General features: G+C 39.5%; 1 protein-coding gene across 10 annotated transcripts in view; it reads left to right on the forward strand.

The window, feature by feature from the left end:
• The window catches only part of DNAI7 (dynein axonemal intermediate chain 7), a 42347-nt gene that overhangs the window by 172 nt on the left and 14364 nt on the right, over positions 1-27811 (forward strand). For 3 of the 10 annotated variants that reach the window (XM_048826157.1, XM_048826182.1, XM_048826190.1), the window contains exons 1-8: positions 59-99; positions 4214-4234; positions 9487-9577; positions 10900-10991; positions 12700-12801; positions 14917-15054; positions 18464-18610; positions 27700-27803. In XM_048826157.1, the coding sequence (XP_048682114.1) occupies positions 97-99; positions 4214-4234; positions 9487-9577; positions 10900-10991; positions 12700-12801; positions 14917-15054; positions 18464-18610; positions 27700-27803 (698 nt within the window). In that variant the 5' untranslated portion in view covers positions 59-96. The other 7 variants (XM_048826199.2, XM_048826216.2, XM_048826236.2 and 4 more) reach the window with 7 other exon arrangements.

Here is a 27811-nt window from a genome sequence, read left to right on the forward strand (position 1 = left end):
TGCGCGAGAGCTCCGCGTGGGCGGGACTAGTCGTCTAGGTAACGAAGGGGCGGGAGGGTAAACAGTGTCTCACGCCGGGCTGGGGGACGCGTCGAGATGGTGAGAGCGGGGCGGGGGGAGGGGCCGCCCCAGGAAGGGCCCGGCCATGGGGTTGTTGGGGGTGGGGGGTAAGTCGCTCCCCTCCCCCAGCCCGGGTAGGCAGCCCCCCCCCCCGGCTCCAAGTTCCTGTCCGCTCAGAGCCCCGGGGTGCGCGGGGGGCTGGGGCTCGGCCTGTCCCCTCAAGCGCTGCTGAGCGGCCTGGCGCCGCCGTAGGGTCCCTGGGCGGACGGGGTTCAGCCCCCCCTCCCCCCACGCCAGCCTCTGAGCCTTTAGCATCGCGGCTTCCGCCTCTCACCCAGCCTGGCGGGGACCCCGGCGCCTGCCCCTAGCACACCGGAGATGAACGGGACAGGGGAGGCGAGCTGGTTGCTTTCGTCTCTTGCAGGGGCGCTGGGACAATTTGCAGAGTGGGGATGCTGAGAGTCATTGAACCAAGCTGTAACCCCTGTATGCAAGGGAAGCCGCTTCAAGCCACCCAAAGCACCCCTAGCTCCAGCACCTACTATCCCTTTCCTTTACGTTGAGGGTAAGGGTTACTGGGCCAGTCGTAGGGTTAAACAGAATCAATCTGGTAAACAGGAGGGAGGTGAGTGCCCCTAATCACGGAACAGGTAGAAGGCACTAGGCAGAGAGGGCATTCAAATGTCTCCCACAAGAGGAGATTTCAGCCTTCTGCAGCCCCATCAGTTCTGCTGGGACTACCAGCAAAAGTGCCCATCAAGTACTGATCATGGTGGTGGTTTTTTGCAATGTGGACCTTTATCCTCTGAGTCTAGGAACTGGTCTGAGACCATCAAAGCATTTCACGCAGGCCAGTAAACTGGAAATCCTATTCAGTCACTGCCAATCTGGGCTTGACTTCAAAAGGTAATCTGGAGGAGACAGGCACTTTGAGCCAGATCCTCAAAAGTATTGAGGCTCCCCAAATCAATAGAAGTTAGGAGCTTATTTATCATTGAGGATCTGAGCCTTTATTCCACCCTGATTAATCCAGTTTTTTATGTTGTAGGAAATCCCTGGGATATTTTAGCATGAAACTCAGTTTGCATTCCTGTAAACTTCACCTTCACACCTTACCAAAACCGTTCCACCACAATAGACAGTTTCTTCTACTCCCCTAGAGGAGCCCTTTATTCCTTCCCTAGGTATCCATTTCTGACCATGTTTACTGCCTTGTTCTCTGGCTTTTCCACTCAACTGGCCGCTTCTACATTCCACCTCTATTTCCTGTGTAAATTTTCAAAATAATGCATTAAAAATTTAGCCAATCAATGTCCATACACGTTAATATTAACTAGCTATGTCCTACACATTGCACTGAAAATGTAACCATTTGATACATGATGCAGTGTCATGTAGGGATTGAGTGCTGAGATACTTTAGTTTCTATTCTTTGCTCTGACTTCTTCTTAGCATATGTGCAATGTGTTTCAGGTGGCATGTGACCAGGATTCATCACCAAATTTGATCTGGTTGGATCATTAGTTTTCCAGGGCTGGGCTGAGTACTGATGGGGAGTGCAACGTGAACGCTGATCCATGTAACTCCTTGTGTTACTTTTGGAAAAGTCCCTAAGTGTCTTTATACTTCAGGTTTCAGAGTAGCAGCCATGTTAGCCTGTATCCTCAAAAAGGTCGTGAATACTTGTGGCACCTTAGAGACTAACAAATTTATTTGAGCATAAGCTTTCATGGGCTACAGCCCACTTCATCAGATGCACAGAATGGAACATAAAGTAAGAAGATATATATACATACAGAGAACATGAAAAGGTGGAAATTGCCATACCAACTCTAAGAGGCTAATTAATTAAGATGAGCTATTATCAGCAGGAGAAATAAAAAAAACTTTTGTAGTGATAATCAAGATGGCCCATTTCAGACAGTTGACAAGAAGGTGTGAGGATACTGAATGTGGGGAAATAGATTCAATTTGTGTAATGACCCAGCCACTCCCAGTCTCTATTCAAGCTCAAGTTAATGGTATCTAGTTTGCAATTAATTCTAGTTCAGCAGTTTCTTGTTGGAGTCTGTTCTTGAAGCTTTTCTGTTGCAAAATTGCCACCTTTAAGTCTGTTACTGAGTGACCAGAGAGGTTGAAGCGTTCTCCTGCTGGTTTTTGAATGTTATGATGCCTGATGTCAGATTTGTGTCGATTTATTCTTTTGCGTAGAGACTGTCCGGTTTGGCCAATGTACATGGCAGAGGGGCATTGCTGGCACATGATGGCATATATCACATTGGTAGATGTGCAGGTGAATGAGCCCCTGATGGCGTGGCTGATGTGATTAGGTCTATGATGGTGTCACTTGGATAGATATGTGGACAGAGTTGGCATTGGGCTTTGTTGCAAGGATAGGTTCCTGGGTTAGTGTTTTTGTTGTGTGGTGTGTGGTTGCTGGTGAGTATTTGCTTCAGGTTGGGGGGCTGTCTGTAAGTGAGGACTGGCCTGTCTCCCAAGATCCGTGAGAGTGAGGGATCGTCTTTCAGGATAGCTTGTAGATCTTTGATGATGTTTTGGAGAGGTTTTAGTTGGGGGCTGAAGGTGATGGCTAGTGGCGTTCCGTTATTTTCTTTGTTGGGCCTGTCCTGTAGTAGGTGACTTCTGGGTACTCTTCTGGCTCTGTCAATTTGTTTTTAACTACAGGACAGGCCCAACAAAGAAAATAACAGAACTCCACTAGCTGTCACCTTCAGCCCCCAACTAAAACCTCTCCAAAGCATCATCAAGGATCTACAACCTATCCTGAAGGATGACCCATCACTCTCACAGATCTTGGGAGACAGGCCAGTCCTCGCTTACAGACAGCCCCCCAACCTGAAGCAAATACTCACCAGCAACCACACACCACACAACAAAAACACTAACCCAGGAACCTATCCTTGCAACAAAGCCCAATGCCAACTCTGTCCACATATCTATCCAAGTGACACCATCATAGACCTAATCACATCAGCCACGCCATCAGGGGCTCATTCACCTGCACATCTACCAATGTGATATATACCATCATGTGCCAGCAATGCCCCTCTGCCATGTACATTGGCCAAACCGGACAGTCTCTACGCAAAAGAATAAATCGACACAAATCTGACATCAGGCATCATAACATTCAAAAACCAGTAGGAGAACGCTTCAACCTCTCTGGTCACTCAGTAACAGACTTAAAGGTGGCAATTTTGCAACAGAAAAGCTTCAAGAACAGACTCCAACAAGAAACTGCTGAACTAGAATTAATTGCAAACTAGATACCATTAACTTGAGCTTGAATAGAGACTGGGAGTGGCTGGGTCATTACACAGATTGAATCTATTTCCCCATGTTCAGTATCCTCACACCTTCTTGTCAACTGTCTGAAATGGGCCATCTTGATTATCACTACAAAAGTTTTTTTTTTTCTCCTGCTGATAATAGCTCATCTTAATTAATTAGCCTCTTAGAGTTGGTATGGCAACTTCCACCTTTTCATGTTCTCTGTATGTATATATATCTTCTTACTTACTATATGTTCCATTCTATGTATCTAATGAAGTGGGCTATAGCTCACGAAAGCTTATGCTCAAATAAATTTGTTAGTCTCTAAGTTGCCACAAGTACTTCTGTTCTTTTTATACTTCAGTTTCTCCATGTATAAAAAAGGATCAATGATACCCACTTCTGTATAGTAATTGATAATAATTGTAAGATTATATGTACTACAAACCAGCGAAACCAGGAAGCAAGGAGTTCAGACATTTTTATCTAAAACATACAAGTCTCTGACATGCATTGACTTTTAATGGAGAAATTAGAATGGATGTGCTGCCACAACCTTAACTGTGGGATATTGCTATGAAATGTGGCGATGGTCTGTTAATACCACTAAAAACAATGAAATTGTGTAATACTGGTGGTTCTCCCTTTCCCCGTTATTAAAGCTCATTGGTTATTCCCCTCCCCCCATATTACAGTTTGTTCATATTATCTGTTATCAATGGCTAAACTTTGAAATGAAATATACTTACCTATCTGATTTTAAGAAGTGCAACTACTAAGTAAATTAATTATTCCTTATAGTTTGTTTAGGTACTGTAATCTCTGACTCTTTCTCTCTTCTTTTTCTCTGAACTTTTAGGGTCCAAAAAAGAAAACAAAGGTAGGTAGGTAGATTTGTAGATATAACAGCAAAGATACAATCTAGCTCAGACACAGTTGGTTGTACTCAGTGGTGTTCATTTACATAGCTGGAAATAACATTCTCCTCACTTAGGAAATTACAGGGTGAAATTCTATGGCTTGTGTTATAGAATCATAGAAATGTAGATCTTGAGAGGCCATCAAGTCTAGGCCCCTGCACTGAGGCAAGACCAGTTAAATCTAAACAAGTGTTTCTCCAACTTGTTCTTAACCTCCAGTGCTGGGGATTCCAGAGCCTCCCTGAGAAGCCTATTTGAGAGCTTAACTACCCTTATAATTAAAAAGTTTTTCCTAATATCTAACTTAAATCTCCTTCACTGCAGTTTAAGGCCATTACTACTTGTCCTACGTACATTGGACATGGAGAACAATTGAGCACCATCCTCTTTATCACCCCACAGCATGTTTGAAGACTGTTATCAGTCGTCGTCGTCGTCCCCCCCCCCGCCCCGTCTTTCTTTTCTCAAGACTAAACATGCACAGGTTTTTTAACCTTTCCTTTGAAGTCAGGATTTTTAAACCTTTTATCATTTTTGTAGCTCTCCTCTGGACTCTCTCCAGTTTTTCTCATCTTTCTTACAGTGTAGTGCCCAAAACTGGACACAGTACTCCAGCTAAGGTCTCACCAGAGCTGAGTAGAGAGGAACAGTTACCTCCCTTGTCTGACATATAACAACACTTCTGTTAATACACCTCAAAATATTAGCATTTTTTTTTTTTGCACCTGCACCACATTGTTGACTCATATTCAGTTTGTGATCCTCTATAACCCCCAGATCCTTTTCAGCAGTACTAGCCAACAACTCTCTTTTGTAGTTATGCATTTGATTTTTCCTTCCTCAAAGAAGGACTTTGCACTTGTCTTTATTGAATTTCACCTTGTCGCTTTTAATCTCTAATTTTATCAAGGTCATTTTTGTTTTCTAATCCTGTCTTCTGAAGTGCTTGCAATGACTCCAAACTTGGTGTCATCTGCAGATTTCATATGCATACTCTCTCCACTCCATTATCCAAATCATTAATGAAAATATTGTCTAGTACCAGACCCAGTACTGGGCTCCTATGCAGAAGGTCAGACTAGATGACTCACAGTCCCTTCTGGAGTTAGTCTGCAAAATAGTATAATGGTTTTGCAGGTTTTGGCAGGGGGCGGGGGCGAGTGGGTGGAGGGAGGAGGAGGTTAAAACATACTGTCTGGTCAAATTTGGTGCAAAAGTTAGATTTTGTAAAAACAAGCCTTTACAAAACCTGAGACAAAAATTTCCATTTTTAAAAATTCCTGTATATTTTTTAAAATTTACAAAATACAAACATGTTCTCCTGTAGCATTTGGTAGGTCACACATTGCAACACTGGACTAAAGCATGAGAATCTGAAAAGAAAATTGATTAGAATATGATTGTAAACAAGTGAAACTGACTAGTCTGTTTTCATCTTCCATGCTGAGAGATAGAGAGAAAAGTCAACAAATGACATACGGTAAAAAGTAAGTTAGATATATAAAATTATTTCAGCTTTAATATCCTAAGGCCCTCATCCTGCAGTCAAACTCATGAGCATACCTTTCATATCTGTATCTAAAGATCTCATTGTGGCAGAACTTTGCAGATGAATGCTTGAGTAACACCTGATGGGATGCACTCTTGCCTTAGTAGGTCGTAACTAAGGCTACAGTTTAGTCATGGGTATTTTTGGTAAAAGTCATGGACAGGTCACGGGCAATAAACAAAAATGCACAGCCTGTGACCTGTCCATGACTTATACTAAAAATACCTGTGATTAAATCTTAGGGGGAGGGCTGTGGCGTGTTGGGGGGCACACTGCTGGGAAGGGGACATCTGTGGGGGCCCACTGCTGGGGTGGGTGCGCTCAGGGCCAGCGGCACCACTGCCCAGAGGGCCGCAGACTACGGCTGCTCCGGCCGGCTGGTTAATGCTGCCGGGGGGCCACAGACCGAGGATGCTCCAGCTGGCCGCCCAGGGACTGCTACTGGGGGCCGCCAGAGCAGCAGCTGGTGTGACTGTCCCCGGGGCCGCTCCAGCAGTGGCTGGTGTGGCTGTTCCCCGGGTAACTGGAGCCCTGGCTCTGAAGCCAGCTGCTTGGGCAGTCCTGGGGTCAGCCACACTGGCTGCTGCAGAAGTCACAGAGGTTGCGGAAAGTCACGGAATCCATGACTTCCGCAACCTCCGTGGCAGACATGGAGCCCTAGTCATAACTACATTGTTATCAGTAGAGTTACTGTCTCTTTTTGCAGCAGTAAATTTGGCCTAATGTTTTGTTCAAGTTTCATAACAAGTCTTGTAACTAAGTTTCAGTTTATACATTTGATTTAAGTTTTCATTTGTTTTTTTGCCATACAAGGTTCAAAACATTTTGTCATTTTGGCTGGCAATACAGAACAGAATAGCTTCCCTGATATTTCTGTTAGCTGACAATACACTAATTACCTTGGAAATAACACAATTCAAAACACATCTTTTACTATTGAATGAAAAGGGTCCGCCTGGATAATCTGGAAACTCTTCATAAAAATGGTTTGTCTAAGATAATATTTACCAGAAATATCACTACTACCAAAATGGGACAAAAGTATGTAATGAGAAGCCTTGCATTATATCACACTATTTATTTACAAGAGTTTGGCCTTCTGCCTCTCTCTCCCCACCTTCCTTTTGGTTCTCGTGCACCTGATTCTTTATTGCCTTGCATTTCGTGGAGTCATTTACATCTTTCAAAATAGCTTTAAAATTTGACTGTTCTGGACTGATAGTGTTCTGGACTGATGTTACATGCACTTCCCACTCAGTCTGTATAGGTGCAAGTGGCAAGATAGTGGAGAACAGGTTCTCTGTCTCTGCCTTTACATCCTAGCTCTCACTTTTATGGTGGTGATATTCAACTCTGCATGTCAACATGTCTCCTCTGTTTCAAACAAATGAACATATGGTTTCATCTCATCTGGCTTTAGCTAAGTGTCTCAAAGACAAAGATGCATCTTTTGGTCAATCAGGAAGTACATCTTCAAATGCAGCTCAGACACCTTCCTTGACTTGGATGTTTCTTTTTGTCTGTTGTCCGTAACTTTGGATTCAAGCTTAATTCTGAACTCTTCTCCCATATCTTCTGCATCTGCAAATCCATCACTGTCGGCACAATACTGCCTTATTCTACCTCTGCTAAAATCCTTGTCCATAATAATATCATCTTTTTCTTTGACTACTGTAACTCTCTTCTCTTTGGTTTCTCCAAGTCCCAGTACTGCTGATTACAGCATTTGTGGAATACCACTGCTTATCTTCTAACACACACAAAGAAGAATGTACATGTCACAACAAACAACTCTGCTGGCTCTGTGCTGATTGTGCAATTCAGTACAATATTATCATCCTTGGATATTTTTTTTAATCTCATGGCTCATTCTCATTCTCTTCATCTCTTCTCTTGGTCTAATACTAGCCCTCTCTATTCTATCATGTTCTGGCCATTACTACATCAAGAACCACCTTCTTCTTTTCAACTTTTGCCATCTAAATCAGCCTCCCTTTATACTGCTAACTCATCAGCTCTATCTATGTTCATATATCACACATCTTCATGTATGTGTGTTCAGCACCTAGCACAGCATGGCCTTGATCCTGAGTGAGGACTCTGTTTGTAGCTTGTTTATACAATATAAATAATAAATTATAATCTTTTATGAACATCTCTCTTCTCCCTTGTAATCTCTCCCTCCTCTACTATTATTTATCTGTTAACTTTCTAATTATTATTTGGATTCTGTAAAACATTTTTGGATACATGTATGAAAAATTTATACAGAACCAAGTTGTGCATAGGGCTGTCATATGATTGCAGTCAATGAGAACCTTGTCTGAATAAACATTGAGTAAAAACTGATGTATTAACTAAATTATTAATTAACTAATACATTAACTAATGTATTGACTCATTTATTTATTATTTAATTAACTAATACATTAACTAATGGATTAACCAAAATAGCCTGTGCTCTTGATCCTCCTCATATGTATAGTTACTAGATCAAATGCTATCTAGAATTCTATTCTACATATTCTACTCTAAAGGATAGAATTTGATCTAGTAACTATACATATGAGGAGGATCAAGAGCACAGGCTATTTTAGTTAATACATTAATAGTTTAATATTTTTCCTTTTAAATCTATTTATTTGAGATGGTATTGTGTGGTGATTTTTGCTTATTCCTCACAGTATGGGTTAAATGATCCCCTTTGTGGACTCTGGCAGAAAAAAAAAAAAAGGAAAACAGGGCTCTGGGGAACCTATTTTTTGGAGGGCAGGAGAATACCAGTGGATTCTCAATTAAGTCTTCAGGCTGCTCTCAAGCTCTTAACACAAATATATGTTGCAGAGATCTTATAAGTTGAGTCACCAGTAGCAGCTGGTCCTTAATATGTAGTTAACTTCCCAATTAATTATTATGATACATAGATTTTTTTTCTAATATAGTGTATATAATGGGTCAAATTTTCCCATGTTATGTTGGTTCAAGTTGATTAAGGAGAATTTGGCCCAATATGTGTAGCTTTACTTTTCTTACTTATATGAATATTCTTATGTCAGTGGGGAAACTGGTGAAAGTTACAACAAATATATAGGTTTCAAAGTAGTAGCCATGTTAGTCTGTATCAGCAAAAAAAACCCAGGAGTACTTGTGGCACCTTAGAGACTAACAAATGTATTTGGTCATAAGCTTTCATGGGCTAACCCCTTGTTCTTTTAACAAATATATAAATTCCCTGCTTTAATCATCTCTAAATAGTGCTGTTATGTTAAAGGGCTGTTCCTGTGACTTTGTCTTGTCTGTGTATTCTTTAAATCAACATTCTTTCTGCTTGCTTTCAAAAGTGAAAAAATCTTTTGTTCTGTCATATGAGTGATATTTTAGTTTAAAACAAAAATCCAACTTTTAAATGCACTCACTTCATTAGTCTTGCTAACCACATTGCCCTGAGGATAGGGCTGGTTTAAACATTCAGCTATTTTTGTGGGTTACAAGAAAAATTTGTTTCCTTTACTGACATAATATCCTGTTCTTTTGTTATCTTTTGAACACAGATGTTGCTACGTAAAAGACTGACAATATACTTTGAAATGCTACATTAGAGAAATAAAATGTGTAAAATAAATGTTGACATTTAGTCTCCTTTAATTTATTGCCCATGTTAAGTCTGGTGGAAGTGGAGGTCAAAAGAAACTTAGCAAAGCTGAACGACTGAGATTACAGAAAGAAGAAGAAGATAGAAGATTAATAGAGGAAGGTACAGTGCATTTCACTTATAGGAAATGTGATTACACCAAATCACTAATTAAATAGGCAGAGTGCAAATTATAATCATTAATGTTATCTAAATTCTGTTTAATCTCAGTAGGATGATTTACTTGTATTTCTCTGGTCTTAAGGCTGGCTTTGATGTTTTGGAAGGCCATAAACAAGGATATTTTTTGAGACCCCACATATCCCCCTCACAATGTTCAACCTCCTTTTCTACATACTCTTTCCACTAGTTATTCCTCTCCCTGGTCCCCCACAAATGTTTGGAAAGTGTATGAGGGTGGGGGAGAGAATTACAATTTTTCTTTATCTCCCCTTCTGGTACTCCCAGCCAAATCAAGAACAAGTGGGTAGAGAGGTATGGGAACAGATATTTCCTCTTCTCCACATTTAGTAATCAGAAGGAATGAGAAGTTCAATGACTAAAACTTTGCTCAAAGTAGATCAATAGAGTACGCTGACTTTGAGCTTAACAGAGTACTGATCAGTGCATTTGGACAGCAACAGACACTCCATATTAATGTTAGGACAGTCTTTCAAAGAGGGATGAATTAAAGCATAGGCGGTATAGGCCTGTGCCTAGGGCTGCATCTCCTGTAGTCATGTAATCAGAATCTCAGCTATCATTAAAAAAAACTATTTTTTGCCCTTATGGCTGAGAAGAAAATATTGAAATGTGATTCTAGTTTAGCTTATGTAATGACACCTGTCTGAACCTACAGAGCCCTTGATACAATAACTTTGAGGCATGCGAAGTATCCCATGCATTTCATTGGGTTACTAACTCCAAGAGCTTGGGGAATCTGTCAACATTGCCTTAGCAGAGAATGATGTATATGGCAAGAGGAGATGAGCAAAGCAGGACCAGACCACCAAATCAGATATATTATAGCTACTGTAATGAGTATTGGGGGGCCTCTGGCTGCCACCTCTGCCTCTTAATGTGTAGGTGGGGAAAGGGAGGACTCCTGCTACTTCCTCTGCTGTTCCTGAGGGGGAAAAGGACTCTGTCTCTGCTTCTCTGGAATTGTAGGAGTGGCACATCTGCCCCCACAACTCCAAGGGTGGGTAAGACCATGGGGAGATCTGTGTGCGTAGGGCTGTGGATTTAGTTTATCTGGCACTACTTCCAAATGTTATGGATCGAACCCATAATGGACAATGTAGATTGAACTCTTACTATCACAAGTTATTATAGTTATTTTGAAATAAAAATTTTGATCTGCTAGCTAGTTTTTAAAATAATGTATCTGTTTTTATTAATCAGGATGTATTTGTATTGCTGATAATAGATTTCTCATTCTTCAGAGGAAGCCCGTTTACGAGCTGAACAAGAAGAAGCAGAAAGACTCGAAAAGGAGAGAATTGTGCAAGAGGAGAGGGAAAGGCTTGAAGCAAAAGTTAGTTCGCAGCCATCATAATAAACAGCTGTAGCAAACTGCAATAGTCAGTTTCTAAACTTTATGCTAAAACATTGTTGATTTGTTATGAAAATGTGGGAATTTCTCTCCATTTCCTCAGAGTAGAGGAGGGAGTAGGGGGGGCCTTCCAGTATTCTTGGATCAAAACTAATAATGAAAACTCTAGCCATACCACTGCAAAATGTAAGAGCCACAAGTTTAGTACAGTAGGGCAATGAACTGGATCAGTAGCTAAATGAGTGACTTCCAAGGAAAGCCAAAGGTGCTTAAGAAAACGATGCTAAAGACTTGGTATGTGCCACAGTGTCCTCTAAGCTAGTAGTCACACAGTGTGGTACAAAGAAGTGCTTATGTGGTAAAAGAAGATGTAAAAGCTTGGTCTTGCTTACTTCTGATAATTAAAATCCTCATGGTACTCTTTGCATGAGTAGAGATGTAACCTCTGCTCCTGTCCAAATTCCAATCTGAGTAAACAGTTCTTGTTTTTCTACAATTCCACATGTGTATTCTACTAGACATATTCATTTTCATACAGTTTAGGAGCGTAGTATTGTTTTGGGCTGTTACGAATTGTGGTATTTCATTCTAGAAATGGCTGCATTTTAGTGCAGGTGTAAAATTGTTGTATTGATATATATGCATGTATGTGATATTGTAGTGTAAAGTTTTACTGGCAGGAATTTGGGATGACTTGCTCTGAATTGTGAAACTGTAGGTGAATTATGTAAGCCAACCCAAACTGGTGCCAATAAAAACACACTACTATGTATTCTGTGTATAGCACATTTATCAGAATTTTTTTTAGAAATGTTTTAGCAAGTTTAACATTTTTTAATTGGTCTTTTTTTTTCATACCCCATCATCTGTAAAGCTGGATTGCCTTCATTGTTGTGAACCCAGTTAGCTAGAGCTCTGAGGAAAAAAAAAGCCATGAACCAATACATTTTAAAAACTTCTAAAAATTGCCCCCAACAGATTTCCATACACTAAAATGTCACAGTTTTAAGGTTTGATATCTTGGAACCTACCAAAGGCAACTGAAGTGTGTTCCATTGGAAAGCAGGAGTGGAGGGGTGCTCTTGGATCCAGTGATAATCACAGATCTCTTTAAAGCTGTTGGATGCGCCACACACTCTTCTACTAGGGTTGCCAACATTGTATTTAAAAAATAAGGGTCTGTTTTCTTAGCACCCCGCTCCACCCTTCCTCCTGATATTATTATTAATAATAATAATCAGTACTCACCTACATTCACCAGGGGTATTTCTTGCAACTGGGAATGTTGGCAGAGACTCTGTGAGTGGGGAGGCTACACCCCAGGAGTACGGACCCCTTGCCAGACAGAGCCCCTTCAGCGGAGCCTGTGCCGACAGACAGAGCCTGTGCAGGGAAAGCAGACGGGGCGGTGCTCAAGGACTGGAGTCATTTATTATGTGGCTCAGCAATTTATCACATCACCAGCACACAGAGATTCTCTATGATAAAACATTGCTAATTAACTGCAATCTCCTGGATGTAATGTGCCATAAAAATTCAAGATATTATCAATATTTGGATTATTTTTAATATTAATACTCTGTCCATCAAAATACCTAAATAAAATTGAGTTTTCTTTACTATAAAATAATTTATAAAAACTAAAATTAAACTGAATAGTAAATTCATGTACCTGATCATATACTAACAGGATCAAGAGCGGAGAGGGACTGAACTTGCAGAACTCCATTCATTAGAAGAGAACTTTTTAAGTGCAAGGCAATGGAAAGCAGATTATAGAGCACATGCTAAGGTAAACTTGCTTTCCAAAATATCCACATAGTATTCTAGAGGTTTGACAAAGAAGAGACTTTTAAATAATCTTGTGCTTCTCTCTTCTATTACAAGATCATTCCTGTATTTTCTAGTGCTTTGTTCATTCTAGTTTTAAATGAAAAACACTACATTAATCAAAAAACTTCTAAGGAGTTTGGACAGTGGGTAATATCTGCTCAGGTGAGACAGGGATGACGGAAGTCAGGATTTTGAGGTATATTGGCATAATTATAGGCAGGAAACAGCATAACACCTGAGTTATGTACTACTGCCAGATAAAAACTACATTAAAATGCAGTTTAGGCTGAGAGTATATATCAGTAATTTAGGGTAAATTACATTACAAAGATGTTACAAATATCCCTCAGATAAGCATTCTATAACCTGGAAATTCAGAGTTAATGTTTCAGTTTAAGTCTAATGTGTTAAGGGGTGGAAATACAAAGTTAAAGAATCCAAACAGTTCCATCATATAGGACATCATGCAATGCCCAGATGATTATTGTCACGTTGTTTGCATATTTATGTTTCCAGATTAGGTTAAACTGAATTTTAAAGATGCATTAGATTTTTTCCTTCCCCTTCCCATCCCTTTCTGCCGGAACTATAGGATAGAGTTAAGGTTGTTGTGTGCGCTAACTGTGCAATTTTGGGTCTTGCCATCTTTGGGGTGGTTGTTTTTTCTTTAACAAAATGGCTTTTTTACTGAAGGCAACCTGTTGCTTTAGTACCTCTAAGAACAATAGATGTTACCAATCATTATGAAGGAGGGCAATTCTTTGTGGAATTCTCCTAAGATTATTCTTCAGCCTGTGCTGAAGGAGTAACTTTCAGTTATGAAAAATGGTGATAAAATGTGACCATTAATCTTTAAAAAATCATTCAAATGTCACGTATGCCCACAGTTTCAGTTAGTTTTTAACTTTATAGGAAGTGTGAAGAATTTGCTTTATTCTGTTATGAAGAATATTCAGACCAAAGAAAAATCAAATGCTAAATGCTAAATTTCTGAAAGATCCCATTTTTAATTAATTTTAACTTGTAAACAAATTAATGGATTTACTTGTAAATTTTCAGAAAATTCATTCAATACTCAAAGAAAAAGTGTTTTAATTTTGGAGAGGATATGCTCTCTTTGTTATACATAATAAAAAGTTTGAATCCCTGCTTTAAGAGCAAAATTTAGCTCAAGCATTCTACGGAGCCAGAGCTGGCTCCTCTATAATACCTGGCTCCATTTAGTGTTCTCAATCCTCATACTTTATGATCGATCACATTTATTCAAAATTTTAAAAATAATGGAATTATTTTGTGATTCGATGCTGTTGTTAATATTTAACACTTACTAAATTTACAGATGGGATTTTCAAAAGTGCTCAGGATTGGCTCATATTTGTTCCCTCTAAAGTCAGCGGGAATTTGACCATTGACTTTTGTGGGAGTACAGCTGTGCCAATGCTTAGTGCTTTTAAAAACTCCATTTTAAGTCCTTAAGGTACTTAACAAATATTGTGTGTTGTGATGATTAATTGGATAATGAGACAGGTTTATTATGGTCCTTATTTTACAGATGCGGAAACTGAGATAGAGATGTTGAGGTCACAGAGTGAACCAAGACTGAAGGTCACACAACGAGTGACGGATGAAACCGGGTTTAGGACTCAGGCTCTATCTACACTTGGGATTGGAGATGTCATTGCTAGCTCAAGGAGACATACTTGCACTACCTGCTGTTGAGCTAGTGTGCTGAAAATAGTAGTGTAGCTGCAGTATCATGGCCAGAATATTGGGCTAGCTGCCCAAGTATGTAACCATGTGGTCAGAATGGGTTTGTATTCAGGATGACTAGCTTCTCCTGCTGCTACTGCAACTATGGTACAACTTTTGTGCACTAGCTCTATGAGAACGAGCACAAGTATCCCTCTTTCAGCTACAAGTATAGACATCTCCTTAGTTGTGTGTTTATCACTAGACCACACACGTCTCTCTCAAAATCCTCTTACTCTTGTATTGTAATTATGAAGTTTTGAGGTGTTTGTACCTAAAACTTTTGGATTTACTTTTCTTTTTTCTTTTAAAAAAATCTCTTTAGTGGGAGCATTACATGCAATGTGATGGGAGTCCTGACCCAACTGTGCCCCAAGAAATTAATACTTTCATGAGCTTGTGGCAAGAAAATAAAAATGAGGATATTGAGTTTGTGATCGAGAAAGGAAACCAAGTGCTAAATGTAAGTGTTATAATGATATTCTTAAGGTTTCTGGTTTCATAGTGGGAGCCGTGTTAGTCTGTATCAGGAAAAAGAACGAGGAGTACTTGTGGCACCTTAGAGACTAACAAATTTATTTGTTATTTATTTATTTATGCCCAAATAAATTTGTTAGTCTCTAAGGTGCCACAAGTACTCCTCGTTCTTTTTAAGGTTCTTGGTTACCAATAGCTTACAAACCGCAAAATGATAGTGTATGCCCCTTTGTTTGGTTGTTTGACTGTAATTGGTCATCACCCAAATCATCAGCAATTTTTGTGTGTTGGTCTTCCTCTGATATGCTGTCTTTACTTTCCTTCATTATACATTTTTATTAGGAAACAAGGAACATAAGACCATTGGTTCAAAAACTCTAGCATCCTGCCTTTCAGGAGTTCATATATATAATGCTTGTAGAGATGGATGCAATAAAAATTCTGGATCCATACACCCTGCCAAATTGACGAAAGTTTCATCAAGCTCCACATCTGAACGTTGCTGCTCATGCCGTATGTAGAAGCTTCAATGGAAAGGAGCCTCCGTTCTTACCATTCATCTAGTCAATCTACTATTGTTTTACATGGTATTAGCAATTCAAATTCCTTCTTAACCTTTGGAACAAACTGCTTACACTCAGAAGCATGTGATCATCTAGACCTTCATTATATCCACTCACAGTATTTGACTTTAGTCTAGATGCAATAAATCAACTGCCAAGCGCTCTCCCGTCGACTCCGGCACTCCACTGGAGTGAGAGGCGCCGGCGGAGCTGACGGGGGAGTGTCAGCAGTTGACTCACCACAGTGAAGACACCGCGGTGAGTAGATCTAAGTACGTCAACTTCAGTTACGTTATTCATGTAGCTGAAGTTGCGTAACTTAGAGATCAATTTCCCCCCCTTCCTGCCCCCCCGGGTATACCAGACCTTAGTGTGGTCAGATTGAGCTAGTATAGGACTATATGCCATACCAGAAGTTCTCTGATGGCCCCTTCATTTTCTAGAGAGTTTAAGCTTTCATTTAAAAAATTACAAATTTTCTAGCCCTGTGGTAGCAAAGAAAACTGTCCAGAAAGTGGAGCCGATATGGTGTTATCATACTGCATATACAGATTGACTTCCTGAAATGATTGTTCTAAAAGAAGCAAGAACTTCTGTATTTATGTCAATGACCAGTTCATGCTGAAGACATGATGACACTCTGAATGCTAACATTTCACCATTTACTGCTGATCATTTTAGCAGGATCATTCAGCTACTTTGGTATTATGAATGTAGTTTGAAATGGGTGGACTTGAGCTCACCACTTTTTTACTTTTGTTTTGATTCCTGGACTCCCAACTTCCTTCAGCAATGCATCTTTTAGCTAGCCTGTTGCATTTCAGGATTGGTTTCTGAAGCACTGATACTAGAAGTTTGAATATACAGCAATAGAAAGTGTGGTCTGCAGGCTCTACTGCAGTTACTGACATCTTCTGGTAATCTTAAATTACTGTGGTTATGTGTTAAATAGATTTGTTAATATTTCCCCAAAGTAGTGACAATTCTGTAGAAAGAATGAATAACTGATTGACGCAGATGATCATAATAGTACAGACAATGGGATCTAGATGCTTCTCCCCCTGTGTGCATGTAATTTCCGTTGACATTAATGGGTGTAATTTACAGATAGGGAGAGAAGAATATGAAAGATCATATAAAATAGATTTAAATTAGTTTACTGTAAACATCACACTAACAAATAGAATGTTAATGGATGACTTTGCTAATACAGCAATATCTAATAAACATTTGACATTTAATCTCAGGCAAGCATTGTAGACATCAGGATGGATGAGTGTTAGTTTGTTAGATGTGCCAAATATCATCATCTTATTGCAAGCAACTTTGTGATTGGAGCATTTATACAAATCTCGAATTTTGGTTTATCTTGTAGATTAAAAATTTTGTTGACATATTTGTTCCTATTAGGAACAAATTTTTGAAATTCAAATTTGAGATTGTTATTAGCGGAAGAGAACTTTCTCCAGAATTAAGGCTACAAAAATAGCTTTCCATTAAATTCCTGATTTTGACCAACCTCCTCCCCACACCACAGACTTTGTCAAAACACGGTATGCTTGAAATTTCTCATGTGTGTTCTTCTGTGAGAGGAGAATTTTCATTTGAATAGTCTAGAGGGGAAATGGATAAATCATTCTTGAGATATGACAGTTTAAATTAGGGGAGAATTCAGATTATAATGGACATCAGTAGGTGCTCATTATAGTTAAGGTGACAAAATAGATTTGATTATCAGCAAATGGCAATCAATAAAGCACATTCAGTCCACAAGAACAAGGAAAATTCATCTGAAGAAGCCTTAAAACTGTCAATGTTCTTCTGATGGCTGGAGTTGCATGGCATCATACTCTCACACATTCAAAACTTTCACTTACAAAAATAGCATAATTTACAAAATCAGCACCAACATCACTAATATAAAAATCTGTTTTTGGCATGATGAGATCTCTGATGTGAAAACAGGGAACTTGGAGTATATCCCAGTATTCTATTTCCAGGACACTAAGCAAATACATTTTACTTTGAGTCTCCTCTGGCCTGAGGTGTAAGAGTTTTGGTTCAGGTTCAAAACATAGATCTCCAAAATAGAATTAGAGAACTTCCAGAGAAAGATATTGCTTAAATTCATGGCTAGTCACTCCAGTAGACTTAATCAATTAGTGGAGTTGTCCTGCCAGCATCCACACATATAAAATTAAGTCTGGAATTGCTGAGACTCAGACCAGGAACTTTGTTGTCTGTAGACAGCACTGCTTTATGAGCCAACAGGAAGCCTCTTATTAGCTGTGTAGCACTTGTTTTCGATCCTACTGGTTGTCCCTGTCATAGCTGTGACACGTTTAGAAAATAATAAATATTTTTTTACGAAAACCTGGAACAAACAGACCAAATAAACAGAAATATAACTCTGTCCTAAGCAGAGTTTCTGTGCCCTGAAATTTTTCTTGCTCAAGTCAGTCCTGCACTGAATGTGGGAGGGATCCTGTGAAAAAAATAGTGTGTGATGACATAATTAAAGACTGTATCATCATATGTATGTACAAAGGGGCTAAATTAAGGTTGCACAAGCATTTCCTAATTTTGAAACCTTAATAATGTTCTTTTCACATAGTTTTTAGTTGTATAATAGAGAATTCCTGTAACCAATATTTGTATATATGCAAAAGAAGCAAGTTCAGCTCATATTTTAACAGAGAACAGGATACCTTATATATGATATCTGAAATCAGAAGAAAAGAAATCATTCTCCCATCCTACACCCCCAAAAAAGGAAATTAAACTGCTATGATTTGATCGTAAAACTAATGTGAAAAGTTTAATGTCTTTTAGTTAATTGAGAAGTTGTATTTTCTGTTATTGGACACACCGCCAAATGAGCTAAAGGAAAAGGTCATCATTCAATACCAGGAATCAATTCTGGAATTGCAGAGTCTTCTTCATCAGAAATACAATGAAGCAACAGAACGCCTACTTAAAGTAAGTAAACTTTGTATTTTAGTTGTTAGTCTTCAAATGTTATTCATGAACTATCAAGGGCAATGGGAAAGTAACAGTTTTGTACATTAGGTTAATTTGCAAAAGTGACTTTTTTTACACTGTGATACAGACTACTGTATAAACTTCTACAGCTCAAACATAATCATGTACTGGACTGATGTTTCTGAGGACCTCTCCTTCACAGTATTTGAGGTTAGAATTTTTAAATTAACCTAAGGAAGTTCAATTCAGTGGGAACTGGGTATTTCAGTGTGATTTGACACTAAGGGAATTAAGAGGTCTTTGAAAATCCTGGCCTTAACTGTCACCATGATTTAAATTAACAGTAACCATTGATTACACAAATATTTAGTGATTAAATGCAAAATATTAAGTTTTTAAAATAATCTTTGGCAGATAAACTTTTACACAAGTTTGTGTGACAGACTTTTTAAATTGAGATTTTTATCTGAATTGAAGAATATACATAAGATTAATATACATATAGGAAAAACACTGTATATATGAAATGGTGATCTACTTTGCATGCTAATTTAAACAGTTGATTCTGTAGTGGATTATGTATGTTTAGCAAGAGGATGGTGGTAGGAAAACAAATGTAGAGAGGAGAAAGAATAAGAAAAAGTGGAAGGAAGTGGTTGTATGTTTGCAACAAATTGTTAGGTAAATAGGAAATTGACTATTTAATAGGCTATGAGCTGGAATCAAGCCTCATGAATTCAGTCTTAGACATCAAATATGTTGATATTGAACCAATTTTATTTAATTCTCTTGCTCTGGCTTTGACTCAAAGTTCTTTTAACCATTCTGAGTAACTTAGACATATGCAACCTGATCCAAAACCCTATGTAAAGTAAGCAAATGTAAATCTTTTTGGCCCTTCAGGTAGACAATGTCAACAAGTTTTGTTTTCTTTTTAATATTATATATTGGTAAAATGTGCCCAGGACTGTGAAATGGGCGCATATCCAACAATACTCTCATTCTGCTCACATTGAATAGTGTTTTACTTCATGAGTAGTTCCGCGGAGGTTACTGCGCAAGGGACTATTCAGCTTAAGTAAGGGTGGGACTATCAGGCCCTACATTTGGTAATGCCTTGTTGGGTGAATTTATGCTGATGTGGGAACTTAGTTAGAATTGAAAACTTACAGGAGTACAAAATGCAAAGCAACCTTGGCCCTTTTGCAAATATATAATATTTTGTGTTACTGAATCTATGATGTTAACTTATGTCTTAACAAATAAATGCAATGTGACCCAGCTGTAATTGCTATAGTGTATTCTTTTTTCTGTGTTATGTGTTTTTTGCTTTATTAAATTTTATGGAGTTAAAAGTAACTTTAAAGTTTTTATTAAACTTTTAAAAGTTTTTTCAGAAGGCCAATTCTCCTAAAGTAAAGATAATTTAAGACACAGGACTTTGGACTCTGTTATATGGCAAACTAGATTCTACTTTTATTTCTTTCAGTCAGATAGCAAGAAATCAAATGAGTAAATCAGTAATTTAGCACAGTATGTAAAATCCAATTTAATACATTGCATTGGAGAAAATCAACCCGACTACATTTACCGAGGACATCATGCATTACATTCATGAAGCAACATTAACAAGTTAGCTGTGACTCAGTGATAGTCTGGTTTAACTATTCAAGTACTGAAATAAACAGATTTAACCTAGTAAAGGTTTTATTTTGAGCAAGGAAAACACGCTACTTAAAATTACTGATATTAGAACTAGTGAATAATTCACAATGAATACTTTTATTTGACTAATTTTACCTTTTTTATTTTTTTGTTTTGTGCATTGTCAACAAACATAATTAATCAACACAGGGTGAACTGTAATTTTTATAATCAGCTATGCAATTAGAAATTCCCTTTGAGTTAATATGAAGTATTCAATCTAAAATTTCATTTTCAAAAGTATCGTCGCTAGTCACATTCATTTCACCGCTGAAATGTTTCAGGAAAGAGACCACAAAAATGTTGCAGGCTTGCTCAAATCAAAATTCACTTTCAGATTCAAAGAAATATTTTTTCCATTATTGCTCAGCTCTGCTAACAAATTAGATTAATGATAAGCAATCATTTATTTACCATTGGTAGTTTTACATTAAATATGAAACATCTACCAATCTGGCATAGGAACTGCAGATTATTTAGAGTCAGCTATTAGTTTCAGTGTCAGGATTCAAAAGTTCAAGCTCAGCTATGGAACCTAAGTATTCTTCTTCAAGTGATTGCTTAGATCGATTCCAATTAGGTGTGCACAGTCGTCTGAAAGTTTTTCCCCTAGCAGCACCCATTGGGTCAGCTGTGGACCCCCCCGGAGTGGCACCTCCATGGCATTCAATATATGACCCTGCCGACCCAGCGCCTCCTCAGTTCCTTCTTACCACCAGTGACAGTCATTAGAACTGTGGTGACTTGCTTAGCAAGCTCTCCTCGTTTTCCCTAGCCTTTCAGTTTAGTGTAGTTCAGAGTTATTACAAGTCTAGTTAAGTTTAGTTTAAGTGGTTTTCTGTTGTTACAGCAGATAGCTATTGGGAGTGGAGGGTTTCCCATTCACCCTGACGGCATTCCACCTTGGGGACTTGAGGTATGCCTAAATCCCAAGGGTTCAAACCCTGCAAGTCTTGCAACAAAGTGTGTGGGGGAAGCATAGCAAGCAGACAAGTGCAGGATTTGTAAAGGGTTTCACCCCAGAACGAAAAAGGAGCGGGACTTTCACCTCAAGCAGCTTCTTCTGGAGGTGGCACTTAGACTGCAACCCACATCAGTGCAGCAAGACGTGGCACCAAGCTCATCGATGTACAGTGCCCCGGCAGCAGTGGTAGAAGCGGCACCACAGAAGGACTCTGGAAGAGACTCATGGCACCACCACTCCCTGGCACCGAAACTGACGAGATCAACCCGGCACCGGTCCCATTCCCTGGCGCCGAAGCAGCACCGGAAGCAGGGGAGGAGTGGATCTCTGACTCCGAGACCCACCCCTTCGGAGCCGGCCAATAGGGCACATCCCATGGAAGAGCACCCAGTGCCAAAAACTTTGGAGATGGCACCGTCGACTTCAGCCCCGCAAGGGGGACCATCGAATCCAGTGCCGTTGGACTCCCTGAGCCAGGTCACTGAGGAGATGGAACTACCATCCACCCCAGACAACATGTGGCACAGTCTCGAGGCAAACCGGCAATGCTTTGTCCCTCAAGGTCTGCAGGAATGGGGCAGAGATAATTCTGGTGGCACCAGAGTGGCCTCGACAACACTGGTATACCACGCTGCTGGAACTATGGGTGGACACCCCGATCATGTTGCCTCTCCTTCCCGACCTGGTCACTCAGGACCATGGTCATCTTCATCACCCCAACCTATAGTTCCTCCACCTCATGGCCTGGAAGCTTCATGGCTAAACTCCATGGAGCTTCTGTGCTCGGAACAGGTAAGGGAGGTCCTACTCAGCAGCAGGAAGCCCTCCACTAGAGCCACATATCTGGCAAAGTGGAAAAGATTTACTTGTTGGTGTGACCAGCATCATACACCCCCTCTTCAGGCACCTATGCCTCTCATCTTAGAGTACCTTCTGCACCTGAAACAGTAAGGCCTGGCAGCGTCATCCATGAAGGTACCTCGCTGCTATCTCGGCTTTCCACCTGGGAGTGTCTGGATGCTACATCTTTGCCAACCCTACGGTTGGTCAGTTCCTCAAGGGTCTGGAATGGCTTCATCCCCTGATTAGACAGGCTGTTCCCGCGTGAGACCTTAACCTGGTCTTCTCCAGGCTAATGGGGCCCCCATCTGAACCACTGGTGACTTGCTCCCTTCTCTATCTGTCGTGGAAGGTAGCCTTTCTGGTCACCATTACATCAGCAAGGAGGGTGTCTGAGTTAAAGGCCCTTACCCCTGACCCACCCTATACGGTTTTCCACAGGGATATGGTGCAACTCTGTCGTCACCCAGCCTGTCTTCCTATAGTTGTGTCACACTTCCACACTAGTCAAGACATTTTCCTGCCTGTTTTTTTATCCTAAGCCTCATGCCAGTAGCTGTGAGCAGAGGCTCCGCTCCCTGGATGTTCAGTGGGCACTAGCCTTCCACATCGAGCACACTAAGCTGTTCAGGCAGTTGAACCAGTTTTTTGTAGCAGTGGCAGACTGGATGAAAGGACTCCGGGTCTCATCTCAAAGGATGTCTTTCTGGATCAGGTCATGCATCTGCATGTGCTATGAGTTGGCCGAAATACCAGCCCCGGCTCTTGCAGCACACTCCACAAGGGCTCAGGCCTCATCAGCGGTGTTCCTGGCCCAGGTCCTGATACAAGCAATCTGCAGGGCAGCAACTTGGTCCTCGGTGCACACGTTCAACTCTCATTACACCATTGTCCAGCATGCCACAGATGATGCAGCTTTTGGCAGAGCGGCGCTCTAATCAGCAATTCCATAACTCCGACCCCACCGCCTAGTAAGGCTTTGGAGTCGCCTAATTGGAATCGATATGAGCAATCACTCGAAGAAGAAAAATGGTTACTCACCTTCTTGTAACTATTCTTTGAGATGTGTTGCTCTTGTTCATTCCAAACCCACCAGCCTTTCCCTCTATTGGAGTAACTGGCAAGAAGGAACTGAGGAGGCTCCGGGTCAGCAGGGTCATATATTGAGTGCCATGGAGGCGCCACTTCAGGGGGTTCCACGGTCGACTCGACAGTTGCTGCTAGGAGAAAAACTTTCTGACAACTGTGCACGTGGCATGCACATACCTCCCACAAAATAAACTCCTGTTTGCCTTGCTGATCTAAGTAGTTCCATTGACTTCAATGACACTACTCATCTGAGAAAAAGATTTCACTTTCAAGATTTTGTTACTTGGTATCATAAAGATCCAGTTCTGTTTTCCCTCTGGTCTGGTCACTGGTACTGGCAGGGATTGGTAGGCGTCACCCAAAGGTGTCTGGATTCTCTAGTTCAAATAGCTTTTTCTGATGCTGCAGGGTATTTCTGTCTCATACTGAATTATTGAGAAAGGAATTTTTAGTGAACACAGTTGAAGTTATATTAAGCCTTGCCTTTTTAAGTTTGCCTAACACATATGCCAAACTATTTTCCACATTCAGCTATCATTTGTGTAAGGTGAACTCTCACCACAATTCTCTAACATCAATTAAACACATTAAAATCTATCAAATACATTATGAGGCTAATATTAATAATTATTTATTACATTAATAAGTAGGGATTAAACTCAATGTTGAATTCATTTTCCACATCTTCTCTGGGACTCATCTTTATAGCCCTCTGGTAGTTCCTTTAATGATGTCAGTTGAAAAAATTATATTCTTCATAGCTATTTTTCTGCTTACATTTCTGTCCCTGTCCATTGCGCTGGAATAAGGGTGAAGACTAAGAATAAGGTGTTCTCCCCACTCCATTTTCAGTTTGACATGGACATCAATGGTCTCTGCAGCAGAAGTATAGTATGCAAGTGCCCGGACTTCATTACTTTTTGAGTACGGCTTTGTAGACCAGAATCCATTTGCTGTGTGTGTTAGCCTAAAGCCTGGTATCTCGATGAACAAATAATACTTCGTATCATCCCTTAAATTGTCAAGTAAACTCAAAAAGCTCCTCTTATAATCTTTCATCATCAGGATTATGTCTGTTCTGAGCAAGACGCATTTGTCTCAGCTGCTCATAGAAGGTTTTGCTTCTGATACGCTCTCATTTTTTCCCCTATAATATTTGTTGCCCTGCTAAGCTCCTCTTCCAGCCCCATTACCTTTCACTTACATATTTTGCTAATGGTTAACTGGAGATGAAGCTGTTTCTGAACTGATATTAATTAATAACCTGAAGAAGAGCTCTGTGTAAGCTCGAAAGCTTGTCTTTGTTGTCAACAGAAGTTGGTCTTTGTCTCTCTACTATCCTGGGACCAACACGGCTACAACACTGCAAACAACAATGGAAGATTTTAATTTTTGCACAACGTTATATATATTTTGAGCTTGGTTTCCTTTCACAGTGGTTCTGAGCATCTGTAGTGGTTTTATTTACTCATTGACCAAGTCTGTCTGGGTAATGAGTTGTGTATTCTTAATCTGCAACACCTCTAGCTGCTTGACTTAACTTTCTACAGTTTCTGTTTGCTTATTTCAGTCAGTAATCTGCTTCTTCTGCCATTTTAATACCTGATTTTCAAACCTGACTATTTGTTTACTTTGAACTGGCTATAATGCTTGTCCTTATCTCTGGAAATTCTGTTCTTTCATACCTTACAAATTCCTCTCACTGCTCTTTCTTCCTGGACACACACAGGGAACTTCTAAATACGGATGATCTAGTTTCAGAAAGCACTCTCCAAACTTAACCAATTATTACTACGCCCTTGGCACAGTCTTCCTACAAATGAACAAGCTGTTCATACAAACAGGGACATTTGTGTCTAACAATAAGTCACACCTAGATTTAGTGTTTTATAGAATCTTGTAGCTTATCTTGAATTATAAAAGGTCACCACTTTATACTATGCCACAATGAGATTCAGACTCTTGTGGAAGCTAGAGGTTACTTGAAAGTTGAGTTATGCAAAGTCTTAAACTTTTAGTAATTTATTATAAGGCTGATTCTCCTCCAGTAAACCCCACCTCCCCCATTAATTAGTACTGTTTAGCCAAAATAATTCAAGGCCAAGGAGTAAGAGCACTGTATATGGTAAACTAGACTCTGGTCATCATTACTGCCATCGAAACAGCAAGAAATCAGAGGAGCAAATGTAAAATACAGTTTAGTGTATAAAAACAGTTCCGTACATTTCATTGAGAAAATCAGCCAGATATCATTTACTGGAGTTGTCACACTGTACATTCAATTAAAAAGTCAGTTGTGATTATTGGTAATTTGGTTTAATAATTTGAAGTTAACAGACTTAAAAGTTAAAAGTTTCTGTTAACCAACTAAAACAAATGGTAAAAAAAAATACTTAAAATGAATCAAATTTGTTAACCAGTATTTTCTTTATAGTTATTATATGAAATTTAATGAATGTCTGTCACTTTGCAATAAGAACAACAGAGGGTGTAGTGTCAGGCTTCATCGCCAGTGACAGCGGTCAGAAGTTGTCTAAATTTCTCATTTGGAGATCAGATGTGGAAGCTATGTATTTTAATACAGGCAAGTATACTACTTAAAATGAGCATGAGGATGCAAATACTTAGTCTGTCTTAAGATTCAGCATTTGATGGATGTTGGTTGTCAGGATTCTGTGGTAAAAGATGTAGATGATTTGTATATATACAGGGAGCTGTTAACTTGTTTACTCCTTTGAACCTCAGTTTGGTTCTCTGCCAGGGTCTGGTCCCTGGTGCCATTTGGTCCAATGGTACCAACAGGAATAACTGAATTTCCAAAACTGTCTGTATAATCTTCTCTAAATTCAGATATGGCTTTCTCTAACACTGTAGTAGGGTATTTCTGCCTGGCACTGGTCTACTGAACTAGAATTCCCAGCCTGATGGGAGTTGCTCTTATGAAAGAACTTCTCAGTTCCCATCTTGGTATCCCTCATGTTACTTTCTCTCTACATGTTGCTCCTTTTGTATCTGAACACAGAATGAATGAAGACAGAACACTTCCTTGATAGTATAGTGGTCATCTTTCAGGTTACAGTTAGCTCTTCCTTTGATCTTCAACCTACAATCTTAATGGCCACAGGTCAGCTTTCACTTTATCCTTGCACTGTCTGAATATACTTATCAAAATGTGCTGCTTCTTTCTATTTCGCGCTGATATTTTAATATTTGTATATTCTGTGATGAACCGTATTTTTAAAAATTGTAGATTTTTATTATGTGTTTGTTTCTGTGAGCGACTGGATGCACAGTAGCTCTTAACAAACAGCCTTGTTATCCTGTTACTGGTTGTAAGGGTGTAATAGAATTTTGTCTTGCTCTGATATAACTTTATGAAAAGGGGTTTTCAAAAAAATAGCTGCCTCTGACATTCTTGTGAGTACGTCTGCCTTACTCCCACTTCTTGTCCTTGGTGGAGAAAGCAGATTTGTAAGCTAACACAGCTGAAGTCAAATTAACCTATCGCTTACCAGTTTGTCCCAGTGTCTCTTTACATTTTATAACTTTGGAGAATCTTCAATAAGTATAAAATGCTAGCTCTAAGGTTACTTAAATAGATTTGAAGGAAGGGGATCATTACACATAGGATGTTTTATGCATAAGCAGCAGTATAGAAAAATATGTGACGATATCTATGCGAGAAGCTGCCAAAAAGGAGGACATATTGGCGTCAAAATATACACTCCTCAGTTTTGAGAAGTTGTTAGTAGTGATGTGAAGTGCAGCCAAATACCACAATAATGGGTGCCTTATAGATACTGGATTACTATTATTTGATTTATGTAATTCTGATAGGTGTGCACAAGACTTTATCACAGCTCAAGTGTACCAGATAAAAGAGCAAAAAACAACGAGGAGTCCTTGTGGCACCTTAGAAACTAACAAATTTATTTGGGCATAAGCTTTCGTGGGCTAGAACCCACTGACTACCTGGAATTTACAGGCTAAAGGCATTGAGTGGCTGTAATACAATGCCATGCACCTAAACTAAGGATAATGTGTGGCCATTATAACTAGAGTGTATCACAGAACAAGTGGGTTTTCTGGGCCTTTTTACAGGAATGCAAGAACTGACCATTATAGTGGCAAGTCCCCACTTAGCAAGAACAAGGGGAAGACTCCGTCTTTCTAGGGCAGATAAGAAATATGTCATAAATGTGATCAGTTAATTCACTGAAGTAAGTTATACAGTAATCAATAACTTTTTAACATTTAAGCTAGTGATCACACTGAAGAAAGTTTTATAGTTTTAAATTTTGTATAGGCCGTTACAAATTATCACATGTAGATTTTACTTAATTCAGATGTTATCCTAAGAATTTATAATATTTGCTCAACTTTTTAATCGTTCTGAGTGCAAAGACAATAGCAGTTCTGTCATCAGGTTCAAGTACATCAACTCCATCCTAGTTTAATTTAGAGTAATATGCTGATTTGTTTTTTGTAGAAGGCTAATACTTACGCAGATTCTGACAGTGGAAATATGGAGGTGGCTATAAAAGATAAAAATATCACTTTCTGTATCTGGGGAAACCTCAAGAAGAATCCAAGGTACAGTA

The sequence above is a fragment of the Caretta caretta genome, chromosome 1 (assembly GCF_965140235.1).
Source record: "Caretta caretta isolate rCarCar2 chromosome 1, rCarCar1.hap1, whole genome shotgun sequence".
NCBI classification, from domain to species: Eukaryota; Metazoa; Chordata; order Testudines; family Cheloniidae; genus Caretta; species Caretta caretta.